The 21,421-nt window shown below is 32.3% G+C and overlaps 2 protein-coding genes and 1 long non-coding RNA gene across 3 annotated transcripts in view; all 3 read left to right on the top strand.

Moving 5' to 3' along the window:
• The first annotated feature begins 2,423 nt into the window (after positions 1–2,423).
• The window catches only part of LOC126738010 (ankyrin repeat and SAM domain-containing protein 1A-like), a 111,237-nt gene continuing 92,239 nt past the window's right edge, over positions 2,424–21,421 (top strand). Inside the window, exons 1-2 of the mRNA XM_050443163.1 lie at positions 2,424–2,824; positions 15,186–15,266. Coding sequence (XP_050299120.1) covers positions 2,721–2,824; positions 15,186–15,266 — 185 coding nt within the window. The 5' untranslated portion in view covers positions 2,424–2,720. The remainder of the gene's footprint in view (positions 2,825–15,185; positions 15,267–21,421) is intronic.
• LOC126738011 (uncharacterized) lies at positions 2,876–12,283 on the top strand. Its single transcript, XR_007661186.1, has 2 exons — positions 2,876–3,083; positions 11,995–12,283. It is a non-coding gene; the product is annotated as an uncharacterized LOC126738011 (long non-coding RNA).
• LOC126738008 (uncharacterized) lies at positions 17,233–17,784 on the top strand. The gene is made up of 2 exons (XM_050443162.1): positions 17,233–17,423; positions 17,482–17,784. Exons 1-2 carry the CDS (start codon positions 17,297–17,299, stop codon positions 17,694–17,696), a joined length of 342 nt encoding a protein of 113 aa, XP_050299119.1. The 5' UTR covers positions 17,233–17,296; the 3' UTR covers positions 17,697–17,784.

Here is a 21,421-nt window from a genome sequence, read left to right as displayed (position 1 = left end):
TGTGTGTTTTGCTCAAGAATCTCTTCAGTCTATTTTTAATGCATGTAATGGGTTTTTTAATGCATGTAAATTCACCAACCAGAACAACTAAAAATAGTTCCAGCACCATTGACTATATCGTGTCATCTTTTACTCTGAACTTCGTTGATTGTACTGTTCTCAATTAAGGTTTTTCTGACCATGAAGCTGTATTGGCCAGATTTACTATTGACACTTTAAGCAAAAATAATTGTCGTAAATTAGACCGTATTTTTAGTAAAATTTTTTTTTGAAGTTCAAGAATCTATGCCAAACATCTGACTAGGGTCTTATCTCTGATGATATCAATGGTGAGTTTTGTAGATTTGTAAAGACCTTGTCAAGTATTGCGAATAAGTCCTTTCCTTATAGACCCATCAAAATTAAGCATCATAAACCCTGGCCCACTAAAGGCTTACGTGTGTCTGCAAGGAACATGCCCTCTTTATCATACCTAAAAAAAATTTCGGACAGCATATTTTTTCACAATTATGTAAGGCTATATAGGAAATCGTATCGAAAAGCAATAAAAGCCGCAAAAGATATTTATTATAATAACAGGCTGGCTAATTCTGGTAACGTTACGAAAGAAACATGGTCTGTTGTTAACGAATTAAGAAATAAGCCTTCTTTGACTAGCACTATCCCCTCTTCACCTGAGAATCTTAACGATTACTTTGTAAACGTGGCTAAAAACCTAATGACTACTATAACACCTTCTCATGATCCACTTTCATATCTCTCTAATGAAAACTTACATAGTTTCTTTTTTACCCATGTACTAATAACAGAGCTTCAAAGTACAATAAATGAAATAAGAAACAAATTATCATTTTGTACAGATGGTCTTACTCTAAAAATGTTCTCAAATCTGCCTGACACCATAAACCAACTGAGAAATCTAATTAACAAATCATTTCAAAATGGGGTCTTTCCTAACTGCCTTAATTTAAAGACTGCAATAATTATTCCCTTGCATAAAGGAGGGGATAAAGAGCAAGCTTCAAATTGTCGTCCAACTGCTCTCCTTCCAACATTATCGAAGATCATAGAAAGATTGGTTAAAAAAAGGCTATTATCATTCCTGTTTAAATATAAAATACTAACTCCCCATCAATTTGGCTTCTTGAGTAATAAATGCACTAATGATGCTATGTTCTCTCTTTTTAACAGTGTTCTCTACAGTATAAACAATCATCATTCAACAGCAACTATTTTTTGTGATTTCTCCAAGGCTATTAATTGTGTAAACCATACTATCTTGATCAACAAATTACAGCACTATGGGTTTAGATGAACGCCTCTCGAATGGTTTAAGTCCTATCTTAGCTACAGAAGTCAGCTTGTAAAGGTTGATACGACCATGTCTTCTAGCAGACCAATAGAATGTGAGGTACCTCAAGGTTCAGTTCTGGGCCCAATTCTATTTCTGCTGTTTATTAATAATATGGCCCATCTTAACATTAGTGGCAAAATCTGTTTTTTTTTTGTCGAGCTTTACATGGAGCATGAATTCCTTATGAACATTAAATCGTGGTGTGATTTGAATCTTCTCTGCTTAAACATCTCAAAAACTAAAGTCTTATCTTATAAAGGTACTATCCAACCTTTTGTACTTAGCAACACCAGCTTGGATGTTGTTGAATCTGTGAAATTTTTGGGACCTATTGTTGACAGCTCTTTGAAGTGGGAATTACATATCGATTTTTTATCTAAAAAATTAAGTTCAGCTTGTTTTGCCATAAGATCAGTTTCCAGGGAATTAAATCTTTCGTCATCAAGAACAGTGTATTATGCCCTTTTTGAGTCCCATCTTCGTTACGCCCTTCCATTCTGGGGCACATGCTGTGTGACTCAGTTTGAGCGCATTTTTAAACTACAAAAGAGAGCGGTTCGCTATTTACTAGGACTTGATGGTCAAGCTCACTGCCAAGAAATGTTTAAAAGATTTAAAATATTAACTCTTCTATCTTTATTCATTCTTGAATCTATTTGCTTGGTTGATGATGATTTTTTTATATTAATTTTTGAGTATCATGCACGCACTGGCTAATTATTAATTTTTTTACGATGTAGAACAGCAATATTTTGTATTGCTAAATTTCTATAAAATTTTTTATGACTTTTCAAACATTGTATTAAATGTTTTTGTTACTATTTTTATTTACTTTCCTATTTTTTCACTTTTTACATTTAGTATAAGAAATTTGACCAGGTACATTTAGGTCTTTTGTACCCAGTTTTGTATATATTTATTTAGTACTTGTATTTTGGTTTCTATATTTGTGTGTTTTCCTTTTTATGTATAGCTTTGTCTACAAATTTTTTTAAATTTTTTGACCATAAAGCATATTTGATTTGATCTGTCAAAAGTGCCACTAACATCACTACTGTCAAATTTTCCTAATGTCAAGTCACCCTAAAATGGCCGCCGTCTGAAATTCCCGTTTTGGCGAATCAAGTTTCATGAAGCTGATTTCAACTACCTTTGCCCGCCGACTACAATAAAAATCGATAGCATCCTTCAACGACGACCTCGACCGCGTCCGCTAGACACCGCGAGGGGCGCCACCGGCGATCGACCTGTCAAACAGTTTCGGGAATATGGTGGTTGTAATCAATGAACGTATAGTAGGTTTACTATCGCGAGTAAAATGTGCAAAATGAAAATACACAGTGAATGAATAAAAAAATAATTTACGATGGGCAAGGATCAGGAATTGCTGGAGGCAGCCAGGAAGGGTAACACCGCCGTCGTCGAAAAGATCCTGAGCCAGAGAGCCAAAAGGAGTGGTCCACTTGCAAGGTGAGTAATGATAAATCAGCTGTCAACTTTTAATTTTATTGTTTTTGTTTTTATTGCTACCGTTTGACCCTAACACAATCTCTAATTATTATATGATTAACGTTTTTACACTTAGAAGCGTGTCTATCAGGTTACAAACAAATTAGAAACCTCTCAGGTAGTAAACAAATTAGTTGCAGTTTTATCAATGGAAAACCTCTTCAGTATTTTCTCTTGTAAACATAATCATTATAATGTTGCAACAGCTATGACTATTAAAGTTAAGTACATAATTAGATTTCTCTTAATACCATGACTCTTGAAACATAAGGTGTCAACATTTCATCTATTTACTTACATCCTTTGTCATTTTTTATTTGTAATATATATGGTGTTCAATCATACATTGATAGCTTTAAGCAAACAGTTAAGAACTTTCCTTATAGCACATCTATATTCTTTTGTCTCCAAGCAGTGAGTTGACCATATTAACACAAATAATTAATAATATTGTAGAATTACAATAGGATTGCCAATTTTACTGTAAACAACTTCCAATTTTACTATGTGTAACTGCAGTCGCGGTCATATCAATAGCACATTTTTATTATTTTATTTAAAAAAAAAAAAAAAAAATTAGAAATTTTTGAGAATTATATTTTTTACTATACAGTTTCTAATGATAGTTTATTTTAACAAAAAGTTTATGATCCTTAAATAATTGTAACAAACTAATAAAAAAATATTTTTAAACAGCATAGAAAAAAATCGAAATAAAAAATGTATTAACATAACAACCAAAATTCTTAATATTTGGTGGGATAACCTTTATTATTAATCACTGATGCTTGTAATCTGGATGGCATAGATTCCACTAAGGCTTGGCAATAGCTGTTTGGGATACAAGACCAAACTTCTTTTACATGTACCCACAATTCTTCTATTGAGGGGTTTTGACCTTGAATATCGCATTTAGCTCGGTCCCAGAGGTTCTCGATAAGATTCAGGTCGGACCTTTGAGGTGGCCACTCCAAAACATCCACCACATTATAAAAATATGAACACATTTCCAATACAAACTTATAGATTTAGATATTGTCTAAGTGTTTTTCAAATTCAAAATTTTTATTAGCCAATATGGTCAAAATACAAAGACATAAGTTTCATCAAATTTCCTAATATGAAAATACAGTACATACTAATGTAAAATACACAGATATATTTTTCTTTAATAAAATGGTTAAAAGACAAACAAGCATGACTAGATAAATATTATAACATATCTGTTAAGTATTCCTTTACACTATAGTAACATTTTTCTGAAAGAAATTTAAAAAGTTTAGTCAAGTCAAAAGTCAAAATATACTTTATTTGCCAAGTTTACAAACTTATGCTAAAAGCTTCCTAATCCTAGAATTTATAATACAAGTATTTATTTGGTTATACAGGACAAAAACAGAATACAGAATCGATTTTGATTGTACATAGAAGCATATTTTATATAAACAAAGACAAAACCAAATAATTTTAAATATTAAAATGAATCCTTAAAATATTCTTCAAGGCTGTAGTAAGCTTTTGGTAAGATTAATTTCTTTAGTTCTCTCCTAAACTTTTTAAGGTCTGTAACAGTCCTAATCGAAAAAGGAATATGATTAAATATTTTACGACCAATAAATATAAGAGAGTTTCTCGTAAGTGAGGAGGTGGGGATTGGAAGAGATAAGTTGCCCACTTGACGAGTATTATGACTAGTACAGGATGGTGGACTTACGGACTTATGTATGAGTCTTGCAGTTTCCAATATAAAGAGTGAGAAAACTATTAAAATTCTTTCAGCTACAAAAAGAGGTTTACAAGAGACTCTCAGACCAACACCACACAGATCCCTTAATGCTTTTTTCTGAATAGTTAAAATCATGTTAAGGAGTCCCTTGGAGCACAATCCCCAAAATGGCAACCCATAACGGATATGAGAGTCTATTAAGGCGAAATAAACTGAACGAGCAAACAACCCCCCCAACTCATGCCTGGCAACCCTGACTGCAAAACAACCAGAAGAAAGTTTAGCAGCGAGGCCCAAAATGTGGTTGTCAAACCTTAAACTCTCATCAATGAAGAGGCCGAGAAATCGACAATAATCCCTACCATGTAGTGGGTTCTGCTCATCAAACAAAAAACCCTCTACATTACACTTAAAGCCCAGAACAAAAGTCTTATCAACATTGAATACAAGCTGATTGCAGATGCACCACTCTTTAATTTTGTGAAGGTCCTCTACTATGAGAGATCTGACTACTTTTTGATCTTTGTTATGCCACAGAATTGTAGTATCATCGGCAAACTGAACCATTAGTCCATGCCGTGATAGAGAGCTTAAGTCATTAACATATAATAAAAACAAAATAGGACCCAACACTGATCCTTGAGGTACACCACATTTAAGATGTGCTATCCCTGACGAAAATCCAGATGCAACCACCCTCTGTGTGCGGCCAGACAGGTATGACTTTAACCACCCCAAAGCCACTCCCCTAAATCCATAAAAATCAAGCTTTGACAGCAGTATTCCATGATCCACACAATCAAAGGCCTTGGACAGATCACAGAACACCGCTGCTGCAGCCTCCTTGGAGTTCATACATAGATAACACATTCTCCAAGAATCTGAAAATGGCATCCTGCGTGCCCCTAGATGACTGAAATCCATACTGATTAGGGGAGATTTAAATTTCCTCAAAGTGTCTTCATTTTTTATATCAGATGGTAAGTTATTATACACTTTAATGGGCATTATATAGCAACTATTGTTTGTTGTAAGAGTCTGAAGTTTGGAATACTCAACTCATCAGTATTTCTTAATGCATAACTGTGAGGCATGTCACCAACAAAAGAATAGTCTCTCGGGCTTTTTCTAATGTAGATTGCCGATTGAAAATGTAGATAGAGGGCACTGTTACACCTACATTGTATTCTATGGTGTGATACAGTGTCCCCACACTATCACACCATAGGATAATGCTGAATACACATAAGCATAGTATTAAGACATCAAAACATGCTCTTAGTTTCCACAACACAAAAGAATAAGTGGCCAGCTTTTTTAATAAATAGTCAATAAGACTAGACCAGGTCAGCTGATACGAAGACCAAGAAATTTGGCTCTATGTACCTGCTGTATAGTATGCTGTTCATTTTTTGCCTCTCACATATAAGGATTGGTTGAGTTCTCTATAGCTAATTTGCATTATAACAGTTTTACTTGGGTTAAATATGAAATTATTGTTATCACTATAGTCAAAAGCCTGATTGATTGACAAGAGGTTAAAATTGGTGACAGATTTTTAAGACATTCCGATGACAACAAATGTCCTATCATCTACAAACAAGACTGATTTGCCAGCCATAGCCGAATCTAATACATCATGCACATAAACAATAAAAAGTGTGGCACCAATCACACTTCCTTGAGAGGAACACCCACACCATTCACATTCCTATACTCTGAAGCATATTCCACACCATTGATTCTCAGAAATGTTCTCTGATATCTACTTCCCAAGTAGGACACTATCCAGTCACTAAGAGCCCCCCTGACACCAAAATTATTTAATTTAGAAACTAGAATGCCATGATCTACCAGTTTGAAAGCCCTGGTGTAATAAAAAAATATGGCTGCCGCACTCCTGTTTTTGTCAGTTGATTTTATTACAGCAATTAAAGCTGATATTATGGCATCCTGTGTGGAGCAACCTGCTCTAAAACTAAACTGAGCCCCTGGAAGGATTGAGAAAGAAACTATCAATAAAACGTTTATTAAATGCCCTCTCATAAACTTTGGAAAAAGAGTTGAAAGAGAAGAATAGATAGTCCGAGAGTTGTCTATTCTGTCTTCAGATCCCTTCTTATGGATTGGACAAATCTGTGATAATTTCAATTTATTAGGAAATATACCATCTTTAAATGACTCATTAATTAGATAGGTCAATAGAGGGAGCTATGCACCCTACTATTTTTGACAAAAAAGAACATGGTATGCCATCTTTCCCACATAGATTTTTGCCAGCAAGTGATTTAAGCAACAAAAAAATCTCTGATACATCAGTGGGATTTAGAAATATACTACTTTTAAAAAGTGCATGTTGTTTATTTATGGTTGGCTTCTTGGTCTTCACATTAGACAATAGCTTCATGGTAGAGTAAATAAAATAATCTTTAATTATGTCATCATTTATATTTTTACATTGTGTGAGATAATTATGCTTTTTTATAGAATTGCTTTCCTTTTTAACTCTAAATAGTAAAACCCACTTTATAAATTCCTCAATTTATAACACTAATCAGCAAGAAGAACCTGTGGAACTAATAATACATACTTATCCTTGTTTTGCAAATCAGATGGAAAATTGTACTTGTGATTCTAAGATTTCTTCAGTTTCGTACACAAAATACCTCGGCGTGTATATTGATAGAAATTTAAGATACAATATGCACATTTATTACATGACTAAAAAGATAAGGAACAACAATTTATAAGTTTTATCAACTATGGGAATTTTTGCCTCATGAGTTGTTGAAAATGGTCTCTCAGGCTCTGGTTGAATCCATTCTTAATTATGAAATAAGAATTTGGGGTAGTGTGTGTAGCACAACATTAACAAACCTGGTTATCACTCAAAAATATATACTAAAAATAATAAATAAAAAACCAAAAAGATACCCAACAGTTAATCTGTTTTTGAAAAGTGGTGCTCTCACTGTAAGAGAACTTTACCTGAAGAGCACCCTTAACTTTATAAAGAATAAAAACATTTATAAGATTCTACCCCAACGCCTTAATATTACTAGATCTGTCACGAGAAAACATGTTTTTTTGACTAAGGTAGATTTTACAATTTGTCAACGTCATATTTCTTATGTAGGGCCAAGAATCTTTAATTTTAAACCACACACTTTTAAGGCTATAAGAAAAAAACTGTTTAATATGCGCATAACCGAATGGATCAGGTGTAACTATGAAAATATTTTGTTAAAGTTAACTTTTCTAACATAAACAATTGTTATATTTACAGGTATATTTGTAAATATAATTTATTAATAGAATAAAAGAATTACCTAATTAATTTAAATATTACTTTTACAAATTTATTCTAAGTTAATTCAATTTGGTTTTTATAACAAGTTCTCAAATTTATTGTTAAATTATTATTGTATTCTGAAATACTGTGTCCCGACGAGTCACTTGTGACTTAGGGCACAAACACTAACTTTGTAACAATACTGTACAATTTTAAGTAATATATTTGAATTTGAATTTAATAATTTGCCATGACGTTTTAGACTTGTTATGTGAATTATTGAATATATCAGAATAAAAAGACCTTTTAGCTGAAGTAATATTTGATTTATGATTTTTAATCTTACCATGTACATGCGAGACAAGTTTGTATCATTAAAGATTGCCTATGTAGATTTCTGAGGCGTTAACCAAGATCTAGTGTTTTGTTCCGATCTTTTTCTAATAAGTTTAAGTCGAAAGGCTTCATCAGTTAATATCAGAAAAAAATTCAGGAAACAATCAAACTTTTTTCATTCATTATTCAAAAGACCAGACCAATCAGTCACCTGAAAAAGCTTTACAAATGCAATTATTATATTGGCTTCTTTATTACAAAACTAATGAAAAATAAAAGTAAGTCTTTTACTTCATGGATCACCGATAACATTAAACTACTTATAAAACTAAGAGACAAAGCACATAAAAAATATTTGAACACAACAAGTGGTAATAATTTTCTCCAGTAATAACATAATTTACAAAATTGTACTAAAAAAGCTGTACAAACATAAGTGAGAAAAATGCTTAATTTCACAACTTATCTAAAACATCTAAAAAGGCCTTTTGGGATATATAGTGAAAAAGTTAAATATTATATCTTTGCGGATGATACAACATTACTTTGGCATGACACTGACACCAAGAGATTAAGGAATATTGTTGATGAAGATTTAATTCTTGTAAAGTCATGGTGTGAATCTAATAGATTAACTTTTAATATTTCTAAAACTAATATTTTAACTTTTAAATGTAACCTTGGAACTGTCACTTTGCAAAATGAAACAATAAGTCCTTCTGAAACATGCAAATTTTTGGGCCTGACGATTGATAAGCAATTAAAATTTGAAAATCATATCTCCTCTTTATTAGGGAAGTTATCATCCAACTGTTATGCTATTAGAGTAATAACACATTCTCTGGGACGTGATGTGGCCAAAATTGCCTACCATGCTTTTATAGAGTCTTATCTGAGATACGGTATTGTGTTTTGGGGTGTGTGCTCTCAGTATTTGTTCAGTTCTCTATTTATTTTGCAAAAAAGAGCCATACGCTATATGTGTGCAGCTCCCTTTCGTAGCCCCTGTAGGCCATTGTTTTTAAAACACTCTGTCCTGACATTGCCATGCCTTTTTATTTTAGAGACTGTTTGTCTTATCCACAAAAAATATCGCCATCAACTTGGCCCCCCCTCCTCGGGTTACAATCTCCGAACAACCTTCTCTTTACCTCTACCTATCCCAAAAAGTGAGCAGATTAAGTCCTCTTTTGTATATGGGGGCAGAAGGCTTTTTAACCACCTACCCCTTTATATAAGGCTAATAAATTGTGAAAAACGTTTTAGGAAAAATATAAAGAAACTCTTGCTTGCTAAAGCATTTTATTCTGTAGACGAGTTTTTAAATACAATCTTTTGACAGTGAAGAATTTTGCGCAGCGTAATGTGAATTCTTACTACCCTTTCTTTGGGTGTGTTCTATATTCTATGTATGTAAGAATTGTTAAAATTTTTATATTTTTGTAAAAGATTATGTTGTCAACTATCTTTAAGATTTTATATAATGCTTTGTTAACAACAGATGATGTTATGTAACAATAAAGCTATTTTTGACTTTGACTTTGACTTTGACTATACAAAGAAAAAATGATTACAACACACCTGCTGCATTATCTGAAGCAAATGTACTCAATGACTTCTTTGCTACTTCTAATAAATTGAATGACACCACTTTGTCACTTGAAAAAATTTCCTTCTATTAAAATAACAAAACTTTCAATTTCCCCAATTTAATACATTTTAATCTTATGGATGAGATCACTTTACAAGATATAGCATCAGTTGGTACTAATTCAATAGGCCATGATGGATTATCAATAAGAGATGTTGTAGCTTGTTTTACATTCTGTAGAAAACCTTTCCTCAATATTATTAATTTCTGTATCTTAGAAAATCAATTTCCAGACTTGTGGAAAAAGGCTAGCATTAAACCATTTGCACAAATCTCAAACCCCAAAGAAGCTAAAGATTTACGCCTTATTAGTATTTTACCTGTTTTGTCTGAGGTTCTAAAGACACATGTATAATCAAATTATTTCATTCAGGTTTAAGAAACAATTTAGTACAACCACTGTAAATCTTATGAATGATATCAGGCACTATGAAGAACAAAAACAATTACCTACCTTATGTTTACTGGATTTTAGTAAGGCATTTGAGCCTCTAAATATGCACTTTAATATATGCTGGACTTGCTTATATGCACTTTAAATATTTAAATAATCTAAAGCATCACGTACTGAGTGAAACCAAGTATTATTTGAACTGAACTACAAGAAATCCGGATTAAAACAATAAGTAAAGTATTACAAGAATTTGTATATCGACTTGGTTATACTGTCAGGAAGTTAATGGTCAACAATTTGAACATTTATTTTAATTTTTTTGTTTTGTTTTTTCTTCTATAAACTGTTCCAAAAAATTCATGGTTATTTATAAAAAAATTCCAAAAAATCGCCATAAAAATTAACGTGCCCGAGCGTTTTTTTTTTCGAACATACTTCTGAATTTTAAATGAATTTATTCCAACTTGCGCGTCCTCACTGTATAGCTGTACTGGGTCAAGCCTACACTTACATTTTCATTTCGCATTCAATAAGATATACCTGTATACATTAAATAAAATTGTTATGGAATACACTTTTTAAAAAAACTTTGTAAGTCTTCTTTTAAAATTATTTATAGACAGATGTCTAATATCTCTTGGAAGCCTATTTTATAATATATTATTACATATTATAAAATTATATTGCCATAAAAGCAGCACTACTCTATGACACCTCTGCAGTCTACAAACTCTGGCAAAGCTACATATATTCCCAACATGAATCAACATGTTGATATTGCCATGTTGTTGTATTGATTGCTCTTTTTTTCAATAAAAAGACTGTGTACATATATTGAATAAAAGGTTTGAATATTTTGCTGGGAGAAGATCTGCCTACAGTCATTCCTGTATCCTAAGCCTGCAACAATTGTGACTGCTCTCCTCTGAAGTGCAAAGACCATATCTGCATACACTGCTCTCCCCCACACCAACATGCCAAACATTGAAATTTTCCAATAATACTGTAACTATTGTTTTCAAAATAATGCCACTTAAGTATAGTTCTCGGTACATGTAATTCCAATCTTATTGCCTATCACGGACTATTTCGAGTTTATTTGCAGCAACATTGTAAGTTTTTTATAAGTAGAGCCATAGCTCTTATAAAAGAATAAAGACATTACTTGATTTTAGAGCCGTTATTAGTTAGTGACTTAAGTTGTAACAAAATGAATTTAGACCTACTAGAAAGAGCACGTCTCTTCTTTTTCAGCTTTTAAAACTATGCACCTTTTTCTATTTTAATTTTTTTTTTGTTTTGACAAAATGTATAGACATTTACCTGATCTTGTAGGACTGATATTATGAATTGATATCATTAAGCTCACATATAGAAATTCTGTTCTATTTTACCATAAAAATGTCCAATTGTTTGCTAATAAATAAAAATTGTGATGTTGGAAAAATGCTGTAAGGAAATTGTCTGTAATTCAGAAAGTCTTTGATTTACAAGAAATTCTTTAATATGTAACTACTTATTAGGTAAGAAGTCCTTTTTATTTTTGACTAAATCCCTTTTTAGAAATGACCAAATCATTAACGCAAAAACACGTTTTTATCCATATATCAATACCATCAGGACCCTTTCTTCTATGTATTATATTTATGAAACACAGTATAAAGGACCCAATAAAATTTATAGACTCTAAAACAAAATACCAACAATATCATTATTTTTTATTTTTTAGCAGAATAAAATATTTTGTGTCAAAGAACTCCCGGCCCAAACACTAAAAACTAAATTAGGCGTAACAGGCAGGGCCCAGAAGGTTATTGCCGCCACTTTATATGGGTGAAGGGCAACTATATAACAACTTGTTACTGCTCTGCCCTTTATTTTCGTGATGCCATAGGCCCTAGATAGGTGTGTCCTATATAGATCTAATCAAATTAGTTTATATTATTTTAATGTTTGTGATTCATATACCAGAAATATAAACATCTTTATTAATTGTTTTAATAAAGCATTTTAATTATTAAGCAGTGTTCATAGAAATGTGGAATAGGTCTTTGAATTTTAAAGTTTTTTGAATTTCAGAGGTACTCCAGTAAAATCCTTGATATTTGTAAATTATATGAATATGAGTTAATTAAGAAAGTCAATGATTATTGGAAGGTTGTCTCGGGTGGTCATTGTTCACAATTTTTTTTTAATTACATTAACGAACCACAATAAATATTACTTAGAATATTCCTTTGACCTCCAATAACTGTGTATGTGGTGATTAGAAACAAAGCACCAGCATATTTGTCATTTATAAATTATCAGTATTTTACCATTGTACCTATCAGGTATTATTTCGAGACACAATACAATAAGTACCAGAATGAGTTCCTAGAAAAAAATAGATTAAAACGTGAGTTAGAATGGCAAAAAGCCGAATAATTACACAGCTCAACTAATTTTTCGCAATTAGATTCGTCATATAAATATTAATTTCTCGCCGGTCCAATGTATTGCGCTTCCGCTTTATAATAAGTGCCTAAAACTGGATAACGAGTATAGAGCCATCATGCTAATTCGCTTTAATAAAATAATCAGTTGACAGCCCGGGGAAGAGTGAAATTTCTGGCGTAAAATCCGGGTGTGGCAACACGACAAAAAACAAAATCGATCTATCTGACCTTCGCTTGTCAGGCGAAAGTCATTATTCATTTTTCTTATTTGGGCTCAAAGAAATGAAAGAATTAAAGAGGAAAATCTCTGAGGAAAATTATTAATTTTTGTCAAAGTTGGATGAATACTATAGTGGAAAAAGAGAAGAGGATTTTATACAGGGTGGCGTCCCGAAAACTTTCCACCCCGAATTTCTCCGAGATTTTGTAAAAAACCAAAAAACGGTCTCACCCGTCGATTTTTGATTTTAGGGAGACAAAGTAATGTCGCATTTATAAATCTTTACCATCAACCCCTACGCGGGGGTGCCAGCTACCCTTCAAATTTTAAGTACTTAAGAAAAAATTAATTACCAATAAAAATGTTCTAATATTTATACTTAATTGATTTCTAATCAATTAAATATTGAAAGTGCCCTCCTCCAACTTCTATACAAAAGTAGAGACACTGTTCGAAAAGCTCGCTCACATTATGTAACGTTTCCGGTATAATTTGTTGGCTCTCGTGCACTATTCCTTGTCGCAAATTTTCTAAGGAATTGGGCTGTATAGCATAAATTTTGGATTTTAAAGGACACCAAAAAAGTAAAGGGGTGACAAATCAGGAGATCTGGCAGGCCATTCAGTTGGACCTCTCCGTCCAATCCATCATCCATAAAAATTTTCATCCAATAATTTCCTTACAGGAAACGCGTAATGCGGAGGTGCTCCGTCTTGCTGAAAAATTTAATTTTCTAGCCAATAGCGCTAATGTTCCTCAATGGCAGTAACTAAAGCTGGCTTAATAGTAGCTTCCAGTAACTCAAGGTACATTTTCCGTAACAAACTTTCAAGTAAAAAATATGACCCAATGCTGCAGTTGCCAAAAAGATATTGGGTATGTACTTGCCTAAATAATCTAGAGTTCAGATCCGACCAATATCTGCAATTATGTCTGTTCACAATACCATTAAGGAAAAAGCTGCATTCATCACAAAAACAAACATTCAAAATAGACTCTGGGTTGCCAATGATTCGTTCACTCATAGTTTCACCAAACTGTAAACGGCGGTCATTATCATCCTCGTTAAGTTCGCGCACTAGTGCAATTTTCTAGGGATGGAACTCATTGTTTTTTTAAAATCCTTTTCTATGTTAAACACGTGATATTTCACTCACCTTCCTTGTACTGAGTGTGGAATTGCCATATAACCCAAAACTGCAACTTCTACAGCTTCATTTAGGACTGGATTTATCACATTTCTAGGTTTGTTTGCAAGTGATCCTGTTTTACGCAATTTTTAGACTAAGTTTATAATGTACTAAGTATATTATAAACTTATGTATATGTAGACTAAGTTTATAAGGATATATAATGAGAGTTATGATTATTTACCTGATTTTTATATCATGGTTTCATTTTCTTATTAGTGTTTGGATTGGCTAAGAATAGTGTTTTTCTCCCGTAATGTGTCTATTTAAACCCGAAAAACATCATTTCATTCCCAGTTTTTTCTAATTTTCAAATTGAGATAAGGATATATAAATGAGAATTCGATTTATCCACCAATTTTATATACGATCGTTTCATTCTCCTATTAGTGTTTGGATCGGCTAAAAATTATGTTTTTCTCCCGTAAAGTGTCTATTTGAACCCGAAAAACATCATTTCATTCCCACTTTTTTCTAATTTTCAAATTAGGTAAGGATATATAAATGAGAATTCGATTTTTCACCTATTTTGTATATGATGGTTTAATTTTCTTATTAGTGTTTGGATTGGCTAAAAATAGTGTCTTTCTCCCGCAATGTGTCTATTTGAACAACATAATTTTATTCCCACTTTTTTCTAATACTCAAATTGAGATAAGGATATATAAAGTTCCTTTTAAATGTTGTCTAATGCTCGTAAGTACTATTTTTACATATTATATGCCATTTTAGTTTTACCAATATTTTGTATTCAATTTACTCAAGTGTGGAACTAGAGAGGCGAAATCCGTTAATCCCTTCCTAAATTGGCAATAAGGTCGCCCTCCTACCTTATTATTGGATTTAGCTGGCTATTGTGCCTTATTGCCTTTTGGAGCACGCATAATAAAGTGTGTATATACTTCTTACCGAGTTATTGGAAAACTTACTGCGATTTATGGCCGTGTGAAGTCCGTTTGTCAAGGGAGAGAACCCTTCTGCTATTGTATATCTTTGGTTATTGTTTGTAATTGGCTTTAAAGATTTGCATATACATATATGTGGCTTAACACTAATATACTTATTTCTTTTATAGTTTAAGAAGAGGACCTGGTGCCAACGTCCAAGATAGCAGCGGGTACTCTGCCCTTCACCATGCCTCATTAAATGGACATCCGTAAGTATATTTAAAACATAGGCAACAAGATACAATTATCACTCATCGAGATGTGCATAAAGCCATACAAATATACATGATTGCTTAGATAGATATATGATTCCTTAGCTTTTCCCTATACAGTATACCTATGTCCCTAGATCACAGGTGTTTTTCTTTAGACATTAAGTACTTACGGTATGGATTTAAGGCAAAAGGCTTCTAGTTTTCTTTCTGAAGGGAAAATACTTAAACTGAGTTGATCTCCGACAGGCAGTTGAGGTAAATTATTATTTTTAAGTCCCCTGAAAAATGTGAGAGTTATACATGAGAGATTACTTTAAAAGCTTAATACTTAAAAATTGTTTTCAACAACTCAGAATAAACCTAAAAAAATTTCAGGAGGAACTCTACATTCAACCTAGAAGATATAGAAATGTTGATGAAATCTTAGGAAAATATTAAAAAATTCAAAAGTTCAAAAGTTCAAATACCTAGAATAAAATGGCAAATCAGCCTAAAATTTCAAAACTAATAAAAAATGTTTTTGAAATCTTTTGTGTGTTGCTTTTGAACAACTTCAAATTAATATAAATTAAGTAAGCCGGGAACGTGTAAAAGATTATTTCAAATGCCAGAAAAACATTGAAATTGCCTTGGAATAAAACAGAAAATTATTCCAAATGTAAATGTTACATTTAAGTAATATTTAAAAAACTTGGAAAAATAATTGCAAGTGTCTGGAATAAAATTATTTCAATTAATTCCTGGCACATATGAGAACTGGATTTAAAATTTTAAAAAAGTGACCCAACAACCCCGAAATATTAAGAAATATCTTCCAGAATTGAAGTACCAGGAAGAAATTTTAAATGGCTTTGAATGCCCAAAACATATCTAAAGAAAAATCATATGTTTGAATTGTATGCCTGGATCAATGAGGAAAATTATATCAAATTTTTGAAACCTAGAAAAAAATGGCTTTAGAATGTAAATATAGGCGCCCCAATAACGTAATGGCTTCAAATACCAGAAAGAAATTTAACATTGCTTCAAATACCTTGAATAAAGTGAAAAATTACTTAAATTAATTAAAGCATATAGGCATATATAATTAACAGAAGCAAATTAGTAAATATAAATTCACGTGCTTGGCAGATATGAAAAAATAAGTTAAATACTGGGTAAACCTAGAAAATAATTTCAAATATTACTGGTCAAATGCTCGAAATTTAGGATATAAGAAATTATTTGTACCTAGAAAACGCAAAAAATGACTTCCAAATGGGTGAAAAATAACAACTTTTATAAATTTTCAATAAAATAAAGTTAATTACAAATAATCAAACTGTATCAATATTGGACATTTTGCTAATTTGCATCTCATAACTGATTAAACCCATTGAAGTTGTTGTATTAAAAATTTTACCAGGACTACTCACGGAGGTCGAGTTAGTTTTTTGTGTAATTAATCATGCTACTTACCGCCTTGTAATGATACAATCGCGCATTAACAACCGAATATACCACAGTTTCGTATTACAACATCAATAGCATTCTATTCCAGCAGTGTCCTTGATTTTTTAGTGCAGGTTTACCTTTTCGCTCACTGTGATTTATCAGCATCTTTATATAAATTCAGAAAGAAATATATTGTTTTGCTTATAGTGTCAACATTTGTGTACATTAGGATCTTACATGTAGTATGCCGCCCTCCAGGGGCTTTCAATAACAGTTTGTTACTGTAATTTCAACAGCTGGCGAGCAATATTTGAGTAACGCGTGCAAGGTTATCTGGTAGATTATTGTGGTGTTTTGTTTGTGGTGAAAATAGTAAAAAAAAAAACAAATTAATAAAAGGTGGTATTGTGAGTGCTAACAGTAATCCATTTAGTTTTTTTTGCGGAAGTACATTTTTTTGTCTTTGAAGACACGTACACATTTGTGTATACACTGTGAATCAGAGAAGTAAAATTACAAGGTAAATTTAATCGTACTTTTTTCTTTTTTATATTAGTAAATAGTTAAATATTATAGAATCCTCCTTTATAATGAGCCGAAATCGCCCGCTAACAGATAAAGAACTATTAGATTTAATAGAAGTCGGATTATCAGACATTGAAGGACGCAGTGACGGCGAATTCAATGAAGATGATGGCTTTGATTTTGATCCTGAAGGTATATTACTTGGAACTAGTATATTATGTAATGTGCGTAGCATATATACTTCTTGTAGAATTACAAGCAATGAGTGATGAGGAGGAAGAGGCTGAACCTGTTCCCAGCACACCTGTAACTCAACAACGTGAAGAGACTGAGCAGCTAGAACAAGCAGAACCTAAACCTGTTCCCAACATAATGGCAAAAACTCCACAAAAGTCGAAGAAATCGAATATAGAAGACTATTTGGAAAACAATGGTCTTTCAAAGAAAAAGGATATATTCTGGTGAAAAAATGTGCAGTATATCACTCCACCGATAGAGTGGCACGTTAGAGAAGAAAAACCAGTAGTTCAGCTAGAAAGCCCAGCGTTTTTTTTCTGTAATTATTTTGCAGATATTTTCCAACCCATGATGGAATATACAAATCTTTACGCTGTTTAGCAACAAACCTGCTTTGATTCTACGACGGTTGAAGAACTAAAAACGTTTGTAGGAATACATATCATCATGGGTAATCTACATTACTCAAGAATTAAGTTATACTGGGACCATAAATTACATATTCCACTGATTTCCAATAATATGACTGTTAACAGGTTTTATAAATTGCGACAACATATTCACTTCGTGAATATTCACGAAAAACCGGACAACAGGGACAGATTTTGGAGGGTGCGTCCATTATATGATGCAATTAGGAGAAGATGCCTTTCCCTTCTATTGGAATCAAAATTGTGTGTGGACGAGCAAATGGTGTCGTTCAAAGGCAGTTTAAACGTCAAGCAATACGTCAAAAACAAACCCAAACCATGGGGAATTAAGATTTTTGCGCTATGTGGCAGCAGTGGCATCGTGTATGATTTTATAATATATCAAGGATCTACTACTGAACTTGACTCACAGCAACTTGATGTATTTGGTTAGGGTGCTGCAGTGGTACTAAAATTATCTGAACGAATCCACCCTAGGGTACAGTTATATTTTGACAACTATTTTTCAAATTATAACTTACTTCAGTACCTTAGAAATAGGCAAATATATACAACGTGCACAGCAAGAGCTGAAAGATTTTAAAATCCACCATTTTCGTCCGATAAGAATTTGAAAATAAAAGGTCGAGGTTGTTCCGAAGAAATTATTAGCGGGGATGGGGAAGTCATAATGACAAAATGGTACGACAACCGGCCAGTTGTAATGGCATCAAATTATATGGGAGTTGGTGATAAAGACCAGTGCCGGCTATAAGGACTATATTTACGTTTCAAGACCACAAGTAATAAATAACTACAACTCTAACATGGGGGGTGTTGACAAGATGGATTTGCTTATTACCTTGTATCGGACATTTATTAGGTCTAAAAAGTGGACTCTGAGAATGTTTGCTCATGCCATAGATATGGCATGCGTAAACGGCTGGTTGGAATATAAAGAAAAAGCTGCTAACTTGGGTGTGGCTAAGAATGATGTCCTAGATTTGCTTCACTTTAGAGCCTATGTTGCTGAGGTTTCAATCTTGGCAGGAAAAACATCTACTAGGAAGAGGGGGCGACCAGCAGCTGATAGTCCTTTAACGCCCAAACCGTTAAAATTAAGACCAGAAATTAGACTAGTGGCCGAAGTTCGTTTGGACAGACTAGACTATTTGCCATCCATTGATGAAAAAGACTTTGCATCTAGGTGTAAAGTACCAGGCTGTAAAGGACGGTCAAGAATTGTATGCCAAAAATGTAACGCTCACCTGTGCCTTACAAAAAAAAGCAACTGTTTTGCAATATATCATACAAAGCATTTTTTTGTTTTAATTTATCTTTTATACCATTGACTACCAATGTATACAAATGTGTACATAAAAAAAACTAAAAACAAACAAAAAAATAAAAAACTATTTACGTCAAAAATTTTCAAAAAAATTAAAGAGTTAATTTACAAAAAATCAAATTTTTCTTTTAAAAAATTAAAATTCATGAGCGAAAGGGTTAAGATGGTCTTGTTGGTTTTGAAAGGGTTCTATTTCAATTTAAATCAGTCTTTTGTTTATGTCTTAAATGTCTCATATGTCTTATAGTTAAATGTTATTGAAGAAGTCCATTTTGGAAGTGGAGTTAATAAATGGTTAATAAGGAAGATTTTTTACTTTCAAAGGAAGTCTTTTTTCCACTAAATAAAATGCCATTCTTGATTTTAAGAGTGATGCATTTCGATAAGAAAACTCATCATTATCGGATGCTAAAACATATTTATAGTGAAAATGGTAAAATCATTTACTATAGAAAGCCAGTACAGACGTCAAATTCATAATTAAAAGACTAGAACTACAAATAAATTTAAAAAAAAAACGTCACTTCACAAAAAGTTTCACTGATTCAAAAACATAACTATTACAATTGCTCAGAAGGTGAATGGTATGTAATAATTCATATTATACCTAGCTGATCTTTTCAATATTTAGGTAAAAAAGTTCCTGCAGATGAACAGCGATCAAGCAGCGAAACTCGAACCACTGTCGACTAATTAGATTCTATTAATGGGCGAGGATTAAATGAAATATAAATTAAAGGATTATTTTCTAAGGGACAAGTTTTAAATTTAAGTATGAGAATAGGGGTTCAGAGGACTTAAAGAATTCAAAAATTAGTTACTTTCGAATTTGATTTGTTCGTTTATAATCAGGTGTTTTTATTGCTTTATTAATTTCCAGTACTTCCAACAGATCTAGCCCCAATCCCTTCCGATAAACATGCAGCATCGCAGAATCTTCAGGTTCAAACTTAAATTCAGTTTTAATCATGTGATTAGCGAAAGGGGATGAAATATTAGTAATAGACCTATTTAAGTTGTTTTCTATTAATTTAGTATGTTTTACACGAGTTTCAATTTTCCTTCTACTTTGATCGATGTAGCACACATTACAGTCAGGATGGGAATATATTAGTCTGTAATTTTGCCTGCTTTCTCTGAAGGGCTTTAGCCATCTGATTTGATATTTTATCATAAAATGTGGAAAATTATTACGTTAAGGTAATAAATACATTTTTATAATTACGCTATTCATCTTCTTTAGTATCCTTACAAAGAAGTTTTTTATTAAAGAATTTATTTTGATAGTTTCAATATATTTGATTAATAATGTGAGGATATCTGATAAATTGTCAAGTTCTTCCTGAAAGTTGTTTGAAGAAAGAGGACTGTTAAAAAGTCTGTAAGAGAAAGAATTAAAGGCATCAAATTTTTGATTAATAGGATGGTTATACGAAAAATGAATAAACTATCATTTGCTGTAGGGCTTCTATAAATTTCGAATTATTTCAAGTGAATTGGTACTTGATCAATAAATAAATAAAGTAGTGAACCTTTATTTTCTTCTTCATATGTAAACTTAGTAGACCTATAAAACGAGTTGACACTTTTTACAAAATTCTGCATATTATCCTCAGATCCGGTAAAGATTGCAAAAATATCATCCACATATCTTTGGCAAAATCAACATTTAATAATTTTTTTAAAAGAAAAGCAGTCTGAGATCTCCTTCTCAAGAAAGATCATGAAAACTTCTGCAAGGAATGATGACGTACTTGAATCCATAGCTAGGCCAGACTTCTGAGCATAAAAATTTTCGAAGAAATTTTGTCTTAAAACAATATCTATTAAGGAGCAATTGTCTAAAATAATATGGATAGGTAAATTGGAATTTAAAAAGAGCAAATTACGAATATGGGATAAGAAATCTTTAGGAGGAATGCCAAAAAAAGGTTATAGTCTATATCAAAGAGATAGAGAGTAATAAAACCTTATTAAGTATGTAAAAGGGGTATAGAGTGCCCTCCAATAATGTATGCCTTTGTTTTCCATACTCTGCATTGCGAAATTAATTCGTTTTACGGAGTACCGGTTGGACCACCCGTGTTTAAACCAGGATAAACACTGAAAAGGGTACGACAAAGGCGTGCAGGTATGGTACTATAATATAAAATACATCAAGTATTATAAGTTTATTAAAAGTTAAAAAAACATAA

The sequence above is a fragment of the Anthonomus grandis genome, chromosome 6 (assembly GCF_022605725.1).
Source record: "Anthonomus grandis grandis chromosome 6, icAntGran1.3, whole genome shotgun sequence".
Taxonomy (NCBI): domain Eukaryota; kingdom Metazoa; phylum Arthropoda; class Insecta; order Coleoptera; family Curculionidae; genus Anthonomus; species Anthonomus grandis.
This window is presented reverse-complemented; position numbering and strand designations above follow the sequence as displayed.

Coding starts and splice junctions, on each gene's coding strand:
- LOC126738008 (XM_050443162.1), top strand. CDS start 17,297: ATGAGCCGAAATCGCCCGCTAACAGATAAAGAACTATTAGATTTAATA. Junction 17,424..17,481: donor CTTTGATTTTGATCCTGAAG/GTATATTACTTG, acceptor TACTTCTTGTAG/AATTACAAGCAATGAGTGAT.